Source organism: Pygoscelis adeliae, unplaced genomic scaffold (genome assembly GCF_000699105.1).
Source record: "Pygoscelis adeliae isolate BGI_AS28 unplaced genomic scaffold, ASM69910v1 Scaffold57, whole genome shotgun sequence".
Lineage (NCBI taxonomy): Eukaryota > Metazoa > Chordata > Aves > Sphenisciformes > Spheniscidae > Pygoscelis > Pygoscelis adeliae.
The window spans coordinates 19,133,347-19,145,848 of record NW_008825615.1 but is presented as its reverse complement, the minus strand read 5'-3'; the positions used below and the strand labels follow the sequence as shown (position 1 = coordinate 19,145,848).

Genomic DNA, 12,502 nt, shown 5'->3' with positions numbered 1-12,502 from the left:
GGGTGCCTTATCAACTTTGTTCTCATCCTAAATCCAAACCACAGCATTGTACCAGCTACTAGGAAGGAAATTAACTCTATCCCTGCCGAAACCAGGACACCTCTGTCACAGCACTGTTGAAAAGGTGAATAGTGGCAATGTACTTCAAACTTGAAAAGCACTGTGAAGGTCTGTGTGCCACATACCAATTAGTACTAGGACATCATACAATTCAAGACAATGAAATTAATTTTGCACTGTCCTGAGGACTCCCTGCATCCCTCCACTCCAAACCCTGGAGCTTCTTGCAAATCCCATATTGCCTCTCATGGATTTCTTTCCTGTCCTTTGTCATGGCACGGGCACAATATTGTGCCTCTCATCCTCCCCATACAGTCCAAGTGCCCGTTCTTCCACTCATAAGATGTGGGATGCCATCGTTCCTCAAATACTGTTTCCACATTTCTCCTCTTTCACATATGGCACGCCCTGTTCTCCATGCCAGGCAGTTGGTATTGTGACCCTGCTTTAACATGTCCCTGGTCACAGCTTTCCCCAGTGATCACAGTCCTCTGTGCTTTTCTTCCTCCCAGTATATTGTACTATGTGTCCCCTGAAATTCAACACTCCCACCTCCCACCCCGCCATCTCAAAGATCCCGTTCTCGTTCATCAACAGTTATTCTGCATTCCTTTTACTATATACCCTTTTCTCCGATCATGCTCATTTATCTCAGTAATAAATCCCTTGGGATGCTGGACTGCCAGTCTACTAATCTATTTGAAAGATGGATGGAGCCAAAGTCAGACAATTGTTGTGCTCAACATTATGATTGGGTGCCATCAAATATTTGTTCCACCTGCAGACATCTGCGTCAGTGCTCGAAACTGTGACTGCACTGAATAAATGGCAGTACTCCATGTGCTCCTTACTTCTTCTTTTGGGTGTTCTGACTTTGCTCCAAATTGGTGTGTTCTGGTCACTGATGCTCTTTTAGGAATAGAATTTGCATGTCCATTTTTATCTAACATGGGAGTTAATTCAGTGGTTCCACTGAATTAGCTTGGACTGTCAAATAATTTTCCATGTTTTAGCATTAGACATGTGCCTCAGATCACCTAAATTTATATATTTATTATGTAGTTTTCTGCATCAGAACTTGTCATCAACAGCTTTTGCTGTAGTCAGCAGAGATAAATATGTACACAAAGGGTGGTATTCATCTGACATTTTTTAGATATGTACTTCAGGCTGAGATGAATCATGCCAGTTTCTCACACTCCAAAATAAAACCACATCCAGACAGCGTATCTGTAACAATCTTTGGCCCATGTTATTCTTGAAATCGTATCTATATATTGGTTGGAAGAGTCCTATTTACATAGTATGAAACTATGACGGCAACAACTGTCTGGACTGATCACACCCTCTAGCTCTGTTTAGTCTAGTAGTATAATAGATATTGGTAATAGATACGTGTCTACCACAAGGACCACTCAGGATCCTGAATAGAGAGGTATTTAATTTTCAGGCTTAAGTGTCAGAACAAGCCAGGAATACACGTGCAGCCCATGGCTAGTGTTTGTTTGACAGCCTTGGGCATTTTGGTGTTTGGCTTTAGGTCCTCAGAACTGCTTACTTCTCTCCTTTGCACAGGGAGACTGGGTGCATATATTACCTTGTTGCAATAGTCCTGAGAGAGCTGATATTACTTAATTTTGAGGGGATGCTACCCCTCAAAGTTCAATATTTCAAGTAAGCAACCTGAGAGGTTAGATAGGAATTCACAGATAGGTGAATGCACTGCATGCAGTGCAAATGCATCAACTAGGTGTAACAGAAAAGACAAGTCATCTTCTAAAGCTGGAGGTTAAAGTCAGCTAGTCACCCAATCTTTGCAATTTTATGTAAATTGTATACAAGGTGTTGTGCTGCATAAATAGGTTGGAAATCTCATGAGACCAGAATAGCAGCTTAAGGCATTTCCAGAATTTCTTCCTTGCACTTGGCAGGTTAGTCACTCTTCTCAATCCCTGGAAATATTCATTTTCAAGGTTAAAATAAAACAAAGAAGTTAATGAGGAAACAGTGCTCATCTAATGCTACTTACTGCAGTCCTTGGGCAGATAAACTTCCAGCTAAAACATTTTATTTATGCATTTTAATATTTAATATGTACTTATTTGATGAATATACTTGTTTTTACAGTATTTAATATTTGTATTAGGCTGTGAGTATATTTTTTTCATAATACATTGCAGCACTAATTGAACTGAGTAAAACAGCACGATGCAGCAGTCTGGTTTTCTATACCACATCTTTTTGAAGGCTAGATTTGGTATCTCTTTTCAGCAATGCATTTTACTGGTTACACTGTGCAAAAGAGCTTTTTCTTCTCCAGTGAAAACAGCACAAATATTTCAGATGGCTAAGCACTTTACCAAGGGGCTTATAAGGTTAAAGCAATTTCAATTAATTTCTCAATAGAAAAAGAAGTGCTCTGCAATAAAATAAGTAAATAAATAAATAGTTCCAGGAATTATTATTATGGTCCAAAAGCTTGCTTTCAATATGTAACACACAAAAAGATTTGTACAAAAAGATTTGTGGAGACATGCACTTCTTTTGAATGTCAGAGAGGTTTCCGGTGTTTTTACATTGATTCTCTTTAGCAAAGGGCAGTGTTCCAGGAATTCTAGAGATGCACAGCCCTTATTTTTCATTGCTTAGAAGTTTTTAGCCCTTTTGCCCTAGAACATTAATACTAATTCTCATTCATTATTTCAAAAAATATTCTTGGTCCTTGAACCTCTCTTTTTTCCCTTGATAATGACTGGCACAAGGAAGAAGCTTGAATGCTCTAAAAATTGTGACCAGTCCCTGAAGACAGGCAAACTGTCATCTGCTTGGAGTAAGAGAGTAACTCTTTCAGCATCAGAAAGTCCAGAGAGAAAAACAGTGGAAAAAAGCAGGAAAGTACATGGCATAACAGGGAAATAAATAGGAAGGGACGCAGAAATCCTTCCATCTGTCAAGGTTGAAGGTTGGCTTTTATCTCTACAGTAGTCTCTGAAAAGAAGAGCTTTAAGGGATTTTCAGGATTTTGGAATTACTGGATTCTCTCTGACATAATAGCCTATGTCTTGGTCTAGGTCCCCCCCCACAGTCTTTATGTATTATCTGACTATCCACTGAAGTCAATGGAAAGATTCCATTTTCTGATGAATTCCATTGCTCTGATGAAACCTGAAAAAAAGCCATTCCTGTGCTCAGATATATTTTTTCTCTGTTCCTATTCCTCTGTCTGCTTTGGGTTACGTTTATTTGTTCTTCTGTCTCCCTTCAGTTCTTTGGTTTCGATGGTGGCACTTTCTTTAAGGGACTAGACATTAGTACCCTCAATTACTTTTATATTTTTAGAGTGATTACCATAAGAAAACATTGGAGCTGCTGTAAAAAAAAAAAAAAAAAGCTTATATTTTATTCTAGATATCATTATCTTCAAGACATAGACTAAAATTCCACTTCAATCTGTCATTATTGGATAAATCTGGCATTATTTTGTTATACCAAAATCTTAAATTTCTTTTTAAAGAATTGAGAAAAAAACATTAATACTGCAGCTTTATGAATTTTTATGAATCAGCGCAGCTGTGGACATTGACCATAAACACAGTTTTAGCCCCTTGCAAATGCTAGAAAAGCATGTTAGCTTAATTGAATTTCAAGCTAGCACATTTTTCTTTGCATTTCTGGCAGGCTAAGAGCTAGCACATGGTCAATTACACTGGTCTGGTACCATACAGTGATTCATTCAGCCATAGCTCAACTGTTTCTTCGAGCCCTGAAACAGGCCTCCTGAAGAAAGTTGACTGAACAGTACAAAGCACAGACGACTTGATAAATTTATATATTATAATGCAAAATTTTGAAGATTTTCATATTTTCATTTTACTTCTCACTTTGTAAGAAGAAGTAACAGTGCCTAGGACATAGAACAGGTTTGATGTCCCAAGCAGAGCCCAGACCTAATTGGAGTGGTAAATTTAGATGATGCACATGCAAGCAGTTTGAGACTTTATCTAGTATCAGTTACTCTCTATGGCAGATTTAAGAGGAGAAAATTACTTTTGGAAAATGCCCCCTTCTTAATTCAGTTTTTAGTTATTTTGATTATGCTTATTAAATGCCTATTGCGGTTTCTAACTATTGTGTTTCAAAAAAAAAAATTCAGACATTCCATGAGGCACATAAAATGCTATAAGGCTGTGAAAGCAACATACAGAAAATTATATTTTTCTATAGTTGCACTGAGCTAGAATCACAGGGAGTCATGAGGGATGGAAAAGCTGTTGTTAAATTATCCATTGCAGTGCAATCAAATCATAATGTCTCATATTCCTGGGGATGTAACAGGATGAAAATGTTTGAAGCCTTCTGGGCTATGTTTGATGCTACGTGAGGCCTAAAGAAATCACCAAGGACTAGCAGTTCTGTGCTAGGGAACTTGTTTAAATGAGTTTCTTATTCCTGTCTAACTCTTTCTTTTGTTCTGGATCTCTGCCATGCCCTTCCTTTTTTTTTTTTTTTAATGAATTGGCGATTCAGAGACGTAATGCAAGAGTTACCTTCATTCATAGATGTGCAAGATTGTGATGAAAAGGCTCAGGGTTGACTCTCATCATGCTGTCAGTTTGACGGAAGAGCCTCCTTCCATCTCCCTCTGGCTCATACCACTGTGAAAACGAAAATTATCAAATCCACAAGCACTTTGGAAACTGTTGCCTGTATTCCAGTCTCCTTTTCTGTAAAAGGAGAACAGTGCCTTCCACATCTCACGGGATTGGAAGAACTAATGCAGTAATCTCTGTCAGGTGCTTTGGGAACCCTTTATGGGAAGCACAGACTAAGTTCAACACATGGACCGTTATTATTCCCCTGATAATATTTGGTAATATACTGAGTTAAGTACCATTAATTACAGTGCTACTTATGTGGCTGAATCCCAATGCACTGTTATAATTTACTACCTTGTCTATATATAGCTGTACTTTTAATTGGATAATCAAAATTATGTTATTTCAGAGAAACAGTTATACTTCCTTTTTGTAACTACATTTATGCAGGGTATTATAACCTAAATAGTACAACAGACTGAGTAATCAACAGTAATAAGTTTTTATTTTAATGTGAAAATAGACAAGAATTAAGTAAGAGAAACTGGTATAAAAACAAAATAGAAACAGAAAAGGGTATATGCACACACACACATCAGTTTCACACCATGATAAAGTCTGGAGGTGACATCTGGACCTTTCAATCCATCTTTGACTTTAGTGTGGCAGGATTGTGCCTAGGATGAAGAATACTTTATTGTTTATTAGTTTAATGCTACATTCATTTTAAAACATTATGTGGAGCTCCGTTGAAATTAGGATGTAATAAAATTATCTAAGCATCTTCCACTATAGGAAATTTAAAGCATTTAGGTTATGAGACTGCTGATGCTGAAGACTTGCAACAAATTGCATTCTGTACTGAAGGTATCATGTCATAACACTTATTAGTTGAATAAAATTAAAGAGATATGGGTATTGATCTGTTTCATGACCATATCCAGGCACTGAGTTTTCACCAGCACTGGAAATATGATTTAGGAGAGTTTAGTCATATGCTTAGAAACCCCTCAAAGTGCTGTTGGCTACTGTGTTATCTCTACAGGCTGGTCTCCAGTGTCCAGTTATGTTGTTATGTATAACAAGTACCTATTCTCTGGCTTCCTTTCTGGTTGAGGCCTTCAACTTCCTTGTATGTGGCACCTGTGCAAGATTATTTAGATTCTTTAGAGCAAATTTGCAGAAAGACTGTGCTAAGTGGGTTGTATAAACACTTACGCATCTGTCTGATCCTCTAAAGGATTGTCTTGCATCCTATATCTTTGTCTGCTTTTGAAATGTTGCTTAAATAAGCTGAAATTGAAGAGGGAAAGTGAATGCGAAAATCAAATTGAAGCATTTCTGGTTTTTTTCATTTTCTGTTTGTAGCATTTGACAGCTGCATGAAATTGCATGAGAGAAAAAAAAATCAAAGGCTTGAGTATCAAAATCTTTGCTTACAAGCTACTCTTACTTAGTAATCGTGCTTGTTTAATAACCACAACTTGGAGCACATGATCCATAGGAACAAATAATCGAGTATATAAAAACCTGTAGATTGTACCTAAAGACACTTGTTTTATTGGGAATAATATAGAGTTGTTAAATAAGTATTTTGTAATTTGGACATAAAAAGGGAAAAACTGCCTAATAGAGAAGACTTTACATGCATGGGAATAGCGATAATACTTCTGGACTAAGGATTACAGATGTTCAAATAGCATGAAATGTTTATTCATAAACTGTTTAGTGATATAAAAATTAAGCTTCATTTCAGCATGTCCATATTCTTTTTCTCTTCGCTGTTTATTTTTTATGTTTATGAACAGTGAACTTGGTATCCTGAAGCTGAGATTCATTTAAGAAAATGAAGTTCAGTTTATGATACAAAAATGGCTCCATGGAGAAAGGATACATTTAGGTTAAGATGTCCAACTGAGAAACCACAGAAATAGAAACTAGACCCATGTAACTTAAATGACTAGCCACAAAGCTTGAAGTATGAATTCCAAATATTAAATAATAAACTGAATACTTGAATGTATCCATTAAATCTATTTGAGTAAATTTGCATAATGAATAGCTTCATAAAATTTAGAACTTCTAACAGACAATTTTGCAAACAGGAAGGATGCTGCATTCACCCCATAATTTGCTCATAGTGAGCAATTTTAACCAGTTTTTAAATGGTGAATGAAATTCCATGAATGGTGAGACTTTCCACCAAGGTCATAGAGAAAAAATGTTTAGTTTTGCAATATACTTGGATTTTGCGAGTTAATCTTTTAATCAGACACATAACATAGGTTTTATGTGTTCTCCTGACAGACCAGCAGTACTCATGGTCGCCTTCTCAGCACTTCAATGAAGAAAGATACTCTCCTGCTCCGAGGAATATGAAAGGATTATCTGGTAGTCGCAACCAACCACAGTTATGTTCAGCTCATACTTGTGGCTTAGCATCCCCTGAAGATTGTGAACACACCCACGACCATATCCACCATGGGCAGGAGCCAAGGCAATCGTATCTTCTCAGCCCCACGGAGAGTTGCCCGATGGACCACCATCGTTGCTCACCACGCAGCTCCATACATTCTGAATGCATGATGATGCCCATGGTAATGGGCGATCACATGTCAAGTAGCACTTTCCCCAGAATGCACTACAGCTCACATTACGACTCGAGAGACGACTGCGCCATGTCTCACGGTAACCCTAAGATTAACCGTATTCCTGCAAATCTTTTGGACCAATTTGAGAAACAACTTCCTCTTCACCGGGATGGGTTTCACACTTTACAGTATCAGAGGACCTCAACAGCTGCGGAACAACGCAGTGAGAGCCCAGGAAGAATACGCCATCTTGTTCATTCAGTCCAGAAACTTTTTACTAAATCTCATTCTCTGGAAGGCTCATCCAAGGGCAACGTTAATGGAACAAAGGGAGACAGTCGAGGGGATGACCATCATCATGGGCACCATTCCAAGCATAGCAAAAGGAGTAAAAGTAAGGAGCGAAAACCAGAAAGCAAGCATAAATCTGGAATGAGCAGCTGGTGGAGCTCTGATGATAATTTGGACAGCGATAGCACTTACCGAACCCCTAGTGTGGTAAATAGGCACCATGCAGATCATATATCCCATTGCTACCCTGAGGCGCTCCAGGGGCATTTTGGGGATCTCTCATTGAAGACTTCCAAAAGTAACAATGACGTGAAATGTTCAGCTTGTGAAGGGCTAGCAATGACCCCTGATGGTAAATATATGAAAAGGAGTTCTTGGTCCACGCTTACAGTAAGTCAGGCTAAAGAAGCTTATCGCAAATCATCACTGAACTTAGATAAGCCTCTGGTTCATCAGGAAATCAAACCTTCCTTGAGGCCGTGCCATTACCTTCAGGTAAGAGGAAGAGTTTCTTAATATTTGTAATGGAAAAAGCATCACAGTTTATGCAATTAAGTCATTGTAAAAAATACAAGGGTAATCTGTGTCTCTCATAAAGAATATCTGTACGGCTCACCTAATGAAGATATTCCATGAAAGTGAGAAAACTCTAGCTTTTGTCTTGGTTTATAGGGCATAGATTAAAAACTAAATAAAATTGGTGTGATATAAATTAGCTTAAGGTCAGTGGATGTGTTTTCATCTTTGGAGTTCACACTGAACATCTCAATAAAATCCATACATCAGACTAAAAAAGGGGCAGTTCTCCCAGCTGTCTAGGGGCTAGAAAAAGTGTGTCAAATACATCTGTAAATGAGTAATTTTAAAAACAGGCTGTATGAATTTCTATTTTTGTGTTATTTTACTCCTTTTCTCCAGGAGTTTACTTTCTAAGTAAAAGGAGAATAGATTTACTGGTGTACTCAATTGCTTTGTTGTGATGATGATTACTCACAAACCTCCTTTTTGTGACTGGGTCGCCCAAAATCATAATGAACTGAACCTCTTGAGACCATACTACAAGCAATCCTTGTTAAAAGTTATATGGGTACCTCAGGGAGAGAAACATTTCAGGCCTGGTACTCAGACTGTTTGTGGTGGTATTCTACACACTTGTTCTCTTTAGCAGCAACCAAGAAGCTCCCACTTTCTCCTACATTTAAACTTTTATACCTGCTGCTTGCTGCCATTTGCGACCCCAAAGTCACACTAGTGTAGCCATTGCTGTACAATGTGTAGCCATGATGTTGCATGATGATCTTGATGTTAAAGTGATACGGGTTTAAAAATTAGCTTCCAAAATACTGTTTTTAGACATTTACATCATTTACATGGCCTAGGTCCAGCACAGTCCTATGACAAGTGTCATTAGCACATCAGGGTGTACAGAGAACTGCAGTGGGACTAGAGCAGAAAGGAAGGAGTAGCTGTGAGGATAACTTCTTCAGCTAGCTTTGCCACTGGAAAAAACATAGCATACAAATATTCCCTTAGGTATTTTTACCAAGTACAACCTGCAAAGCCCACGTTGTTCTGAGTACCTTCTCTTTTATTTCTTTTTAAGGAACTTTTCTTTCTCCAGAACTTAACTGGTTCTCACATTAACACGGGCCAATCTCCACTCCAGACATGTATATTTAGAGATTTTCAGTTCCTGTGGACTCTGCAGAAGCCAACAAACACAGACTAGCAACCATTGTACTTTGTGCAGAGTTCTCTCCCCTCTGAGCAATCGGGGACCAATAGTAATGAGTCACACTTGAAGAGCCAGATTTTTTCAAATGCATATGCAGACATCCAGGATCAATCTTCCCTGCTGAAACAGGGAAAGTTCCTCATTGCAGAGAAAGGAAAATAAAGAAATTGCAACCCTCATAGCATTACCATGCAAATTGATTCCAATTTAGACTGACAGCTGTGATATTTTATCATATCCAAGTACAGTTCTCATGTATGTAAAACAGCCTGCACTTCCCTGGAAGTTTTTAATCTAACTCAACAAGCCAGAACTGGAAGCATGTCCTGTGCAGAGACTTCCACTTGTGTCTGTGTTCTAAAACCACGTGTACAGCTCTGACATTACAGAGAAGTTTAGGTATGGCTAGCTTTTTCCTTACGGTGACATACTCCTACTTCTACACAGACAGCTCTGGTTCCTCTACATCTCTGCTGGGTTTTGTGCTTTCTTTCTCATCATGTTTCATTGTTTCTTCTTCCCCCTTCTTTACATCTCATTTTTCTTTGCAGAAGCCACCAGTTTTTACCTTTCATGGGCCTTCTCCTTACTCCCAATTTATGTCAGCATCCTCAAGTGAATGTGAAACACTGAGTTCAGAAACTAACTTGGTTATTGCTAAGCTTTAGACCAAGCCCAGTGGAAAGCCTAGGGAGAGGGAAAGCACATTTTTTGCAGAGTCATTGTTTTATACTTTTTATGAATTTGGGGATGACTACAGAAAGGAATTTTCATCCAATAATTAGGAAGGTTCATCCACTAATAGGTCCATCCAGCTTAAAATCTAGGAGATTAAAATCTGTCAGCAATGTGCGCTCACAGCCCAGAAGGCCAAGTGTATCCTGGGCTGCATCCAAAGAAGCGTGGCCAGCAGGTCGAGGGAGGTGATTCTGCCCCTCTGCTCTGCTCTGGTGAGACCCCACCTGGAGTACTGTGTCCAGCTCTGGAGCCTTCAGCATAAGAAAGACATGGACCTGTTGGAGCGGGTCCAGAGGAGGGTCATGAAAATGATCAGGGGGATGGAACTCCTCTTCTATGAAGAAAGGCTGAGAGCGTTGGGGTTGTTCAGCCTAGAGAAGAGAAGGCTTCGGGAAGACCTTACTGCAGGCTCTCAGTACTTAAAGGGGGCTTATAGAAAAGATAGTGGCAAACTTGAGTAGGGCCTGTTGCGACAGGACAAGGGGGAATGGCTTTAAACTAAAGGGGGTAGATTGAGACTAGATGTAAGGAAGAAATTTTTTACGCTGAGGGTGGTGAAGCACTGGCACAGGTTGCCCAGAGAGGTGGTGGATGCCCCATCCCTGGAAACATTGAAGGTCAGGTTGGAGGGGGCTCTGAGCAACCTGATGTAGTTGAAGATGTCCCTGCCCACAGCAGGGAGGTTGGACTAGATGACCTTTAAAGGTCCCTTCCAACCCAAACTATTCTATGATTCTATGATTATATGAATTTAAAATTTTGCTGCACCGGAGACATTCTCTGTGATCTTTGTTTTTAAGCCCCTTTAAAAATGGGATAGTAGCCACTCCTTATTCACAGAGATCCTATAACGGAAATTTGTTAAGACTTGAGTGCTCAGTTACTACAATAAAGAATCTATAGTTGTGTCCAAAGCAATAATACCAGGAATTCTACAACAGGAATATTCTCATTACAAAATATTAAAATAAAATATATGTTCTGTAGAATCTGAATATGCCATTCAGAGCACAGATATCCTTCAGGTTGAGTGGCTGGCTTATTCACTAGCCCAAGGTCAGCAAACAAATTGAAGGGACCCCATTCTGTCAATGTCATAACTAAATGCTTAGTTCTGAAAATTCTACTTTGAGGGATGCTGTACTGTCACACTGTAATCGTTAAGACCAGAGATATAAGTCCCATTATTAGCTCTGCCATGAACTTTCTCTCTGACCCAGGAAATGTAATTTGTTAATCACTGCACACTTCAATTACTCTGTCTGCAAAACTGAGGAACGATATTTAACTTTTCTTAGGGCAGTGTAAGAAGCATCACTAAATAATGATTGGATAAAAATAATCATTAGGTTCAGAAACTGAGAAAGGTAAAGAAACATGTCAGGATCCCTAGCCAGGAGAGTTTACTGCCTTGCTCCAGAATACCTGGAAATGAGAATTCAAGGGATTATGAAGCTGATTATGCAGCAGCAGATTTCCCTGAGGTGTACAAGTGAACAGATTAGCGAAAACCCCCAGGCCCTTCACAGGATCTCTGTGTTTATAGCATTACAACACATGATATTAAAGGACATTTCTCCTGAGTGGTCAGCTATATATTTTTAACTTATTTTTAAAGCAAAGCTGTGAAATTATAGTCCTTCAGGGATTTTATATATGAATACATAAACATACCCCAGAATAATAAAAAATAATTTTCTATGTTTATATATTAATATCATAAATTTATAATATATATATGGCTTTTACTCTGCTACCTAGTTATATGAAGATTCACTGTACCCAACTCACTTTTCTATCTACTGGTCTCCTTCTTGTTACTTTTTCTTTCGACACCTGTATAAAATGTTGCTACTTCTGTTTTCCAATGAAGAGTTTTGGTATACAGAGTCCCCATGGAAGACCATGGCATTGTCTTAGGCCTGTGCTTGAGACCATGTTTTCTGTGTTCTTTCTGGGCTTACATTTTGTCTTCCACAGAAATTACTGAGCTGCTTTTTCCTTAAAACTGAAACTCTGAAGAGTGAACAAAGGAAATTTCTTTCTAAGAAGTGAGCTTCTACCAAATTCACAGATGCCTGAAAACAGGAAGTGAGAAAAGACGTTTTGAAGTTGTCTGCACATTATATGATTAAGTCATGTCCTAGGGTTGGAAGCAGGTATTTCTTTAACCTGGTAAATCTCCAAGCTTGGCCTCTGGCTCCTCTCTTAGGGTTCCACATTCCCTGCGCCTCCACAGACAGTCCTTGCAGCTGGGGGATCTCCTTGCATGGGGAGTGTGCTGTTGTAAGTTAGAGGTGATTCAGCCAACGTGCGTTGTTCCAGCATGGGTGGTCATCTAGTCCTAAAGTGGACACTTTCAGAGAAGTAAATTAGTAGACATAAAGCTGTCTAAAATAGTGATTATTCTCCTCATCTAAAGCTCGGATCAGATTTACATCACTCCTGCTACAGTGGAGGTGGTGGGAACATGCAGAGAGAGGGGAGAGGGG

General features: G+C 38.9%; 1 protein-coding gene across 1 annotated transcript in view; it reads left to right on the top strand.

Moving 5' to 3' along the window:
- Window positions 1-12,502, top strand: part of DLGAP2 (discs, large (Drosophila) homolog-associated protein 2) — a 109,909-nt gene that overhangs the window by 15,647 nt on the left and 81,760 nt on the right. The window contains exon 2 of the mRNA XM_009333207.1: window positions 6,963-8,032. Within this exon, the coding sequence (XP_009331482.1) occupies window positions 7,031-8,032 (1,002 nt within the window). The 5' untranslated portion in view covers window positions 6,963-7,030. The remainder of the gene's footprint in view (window positions 1-6,962; window positions 8,033-12,502) is intronic.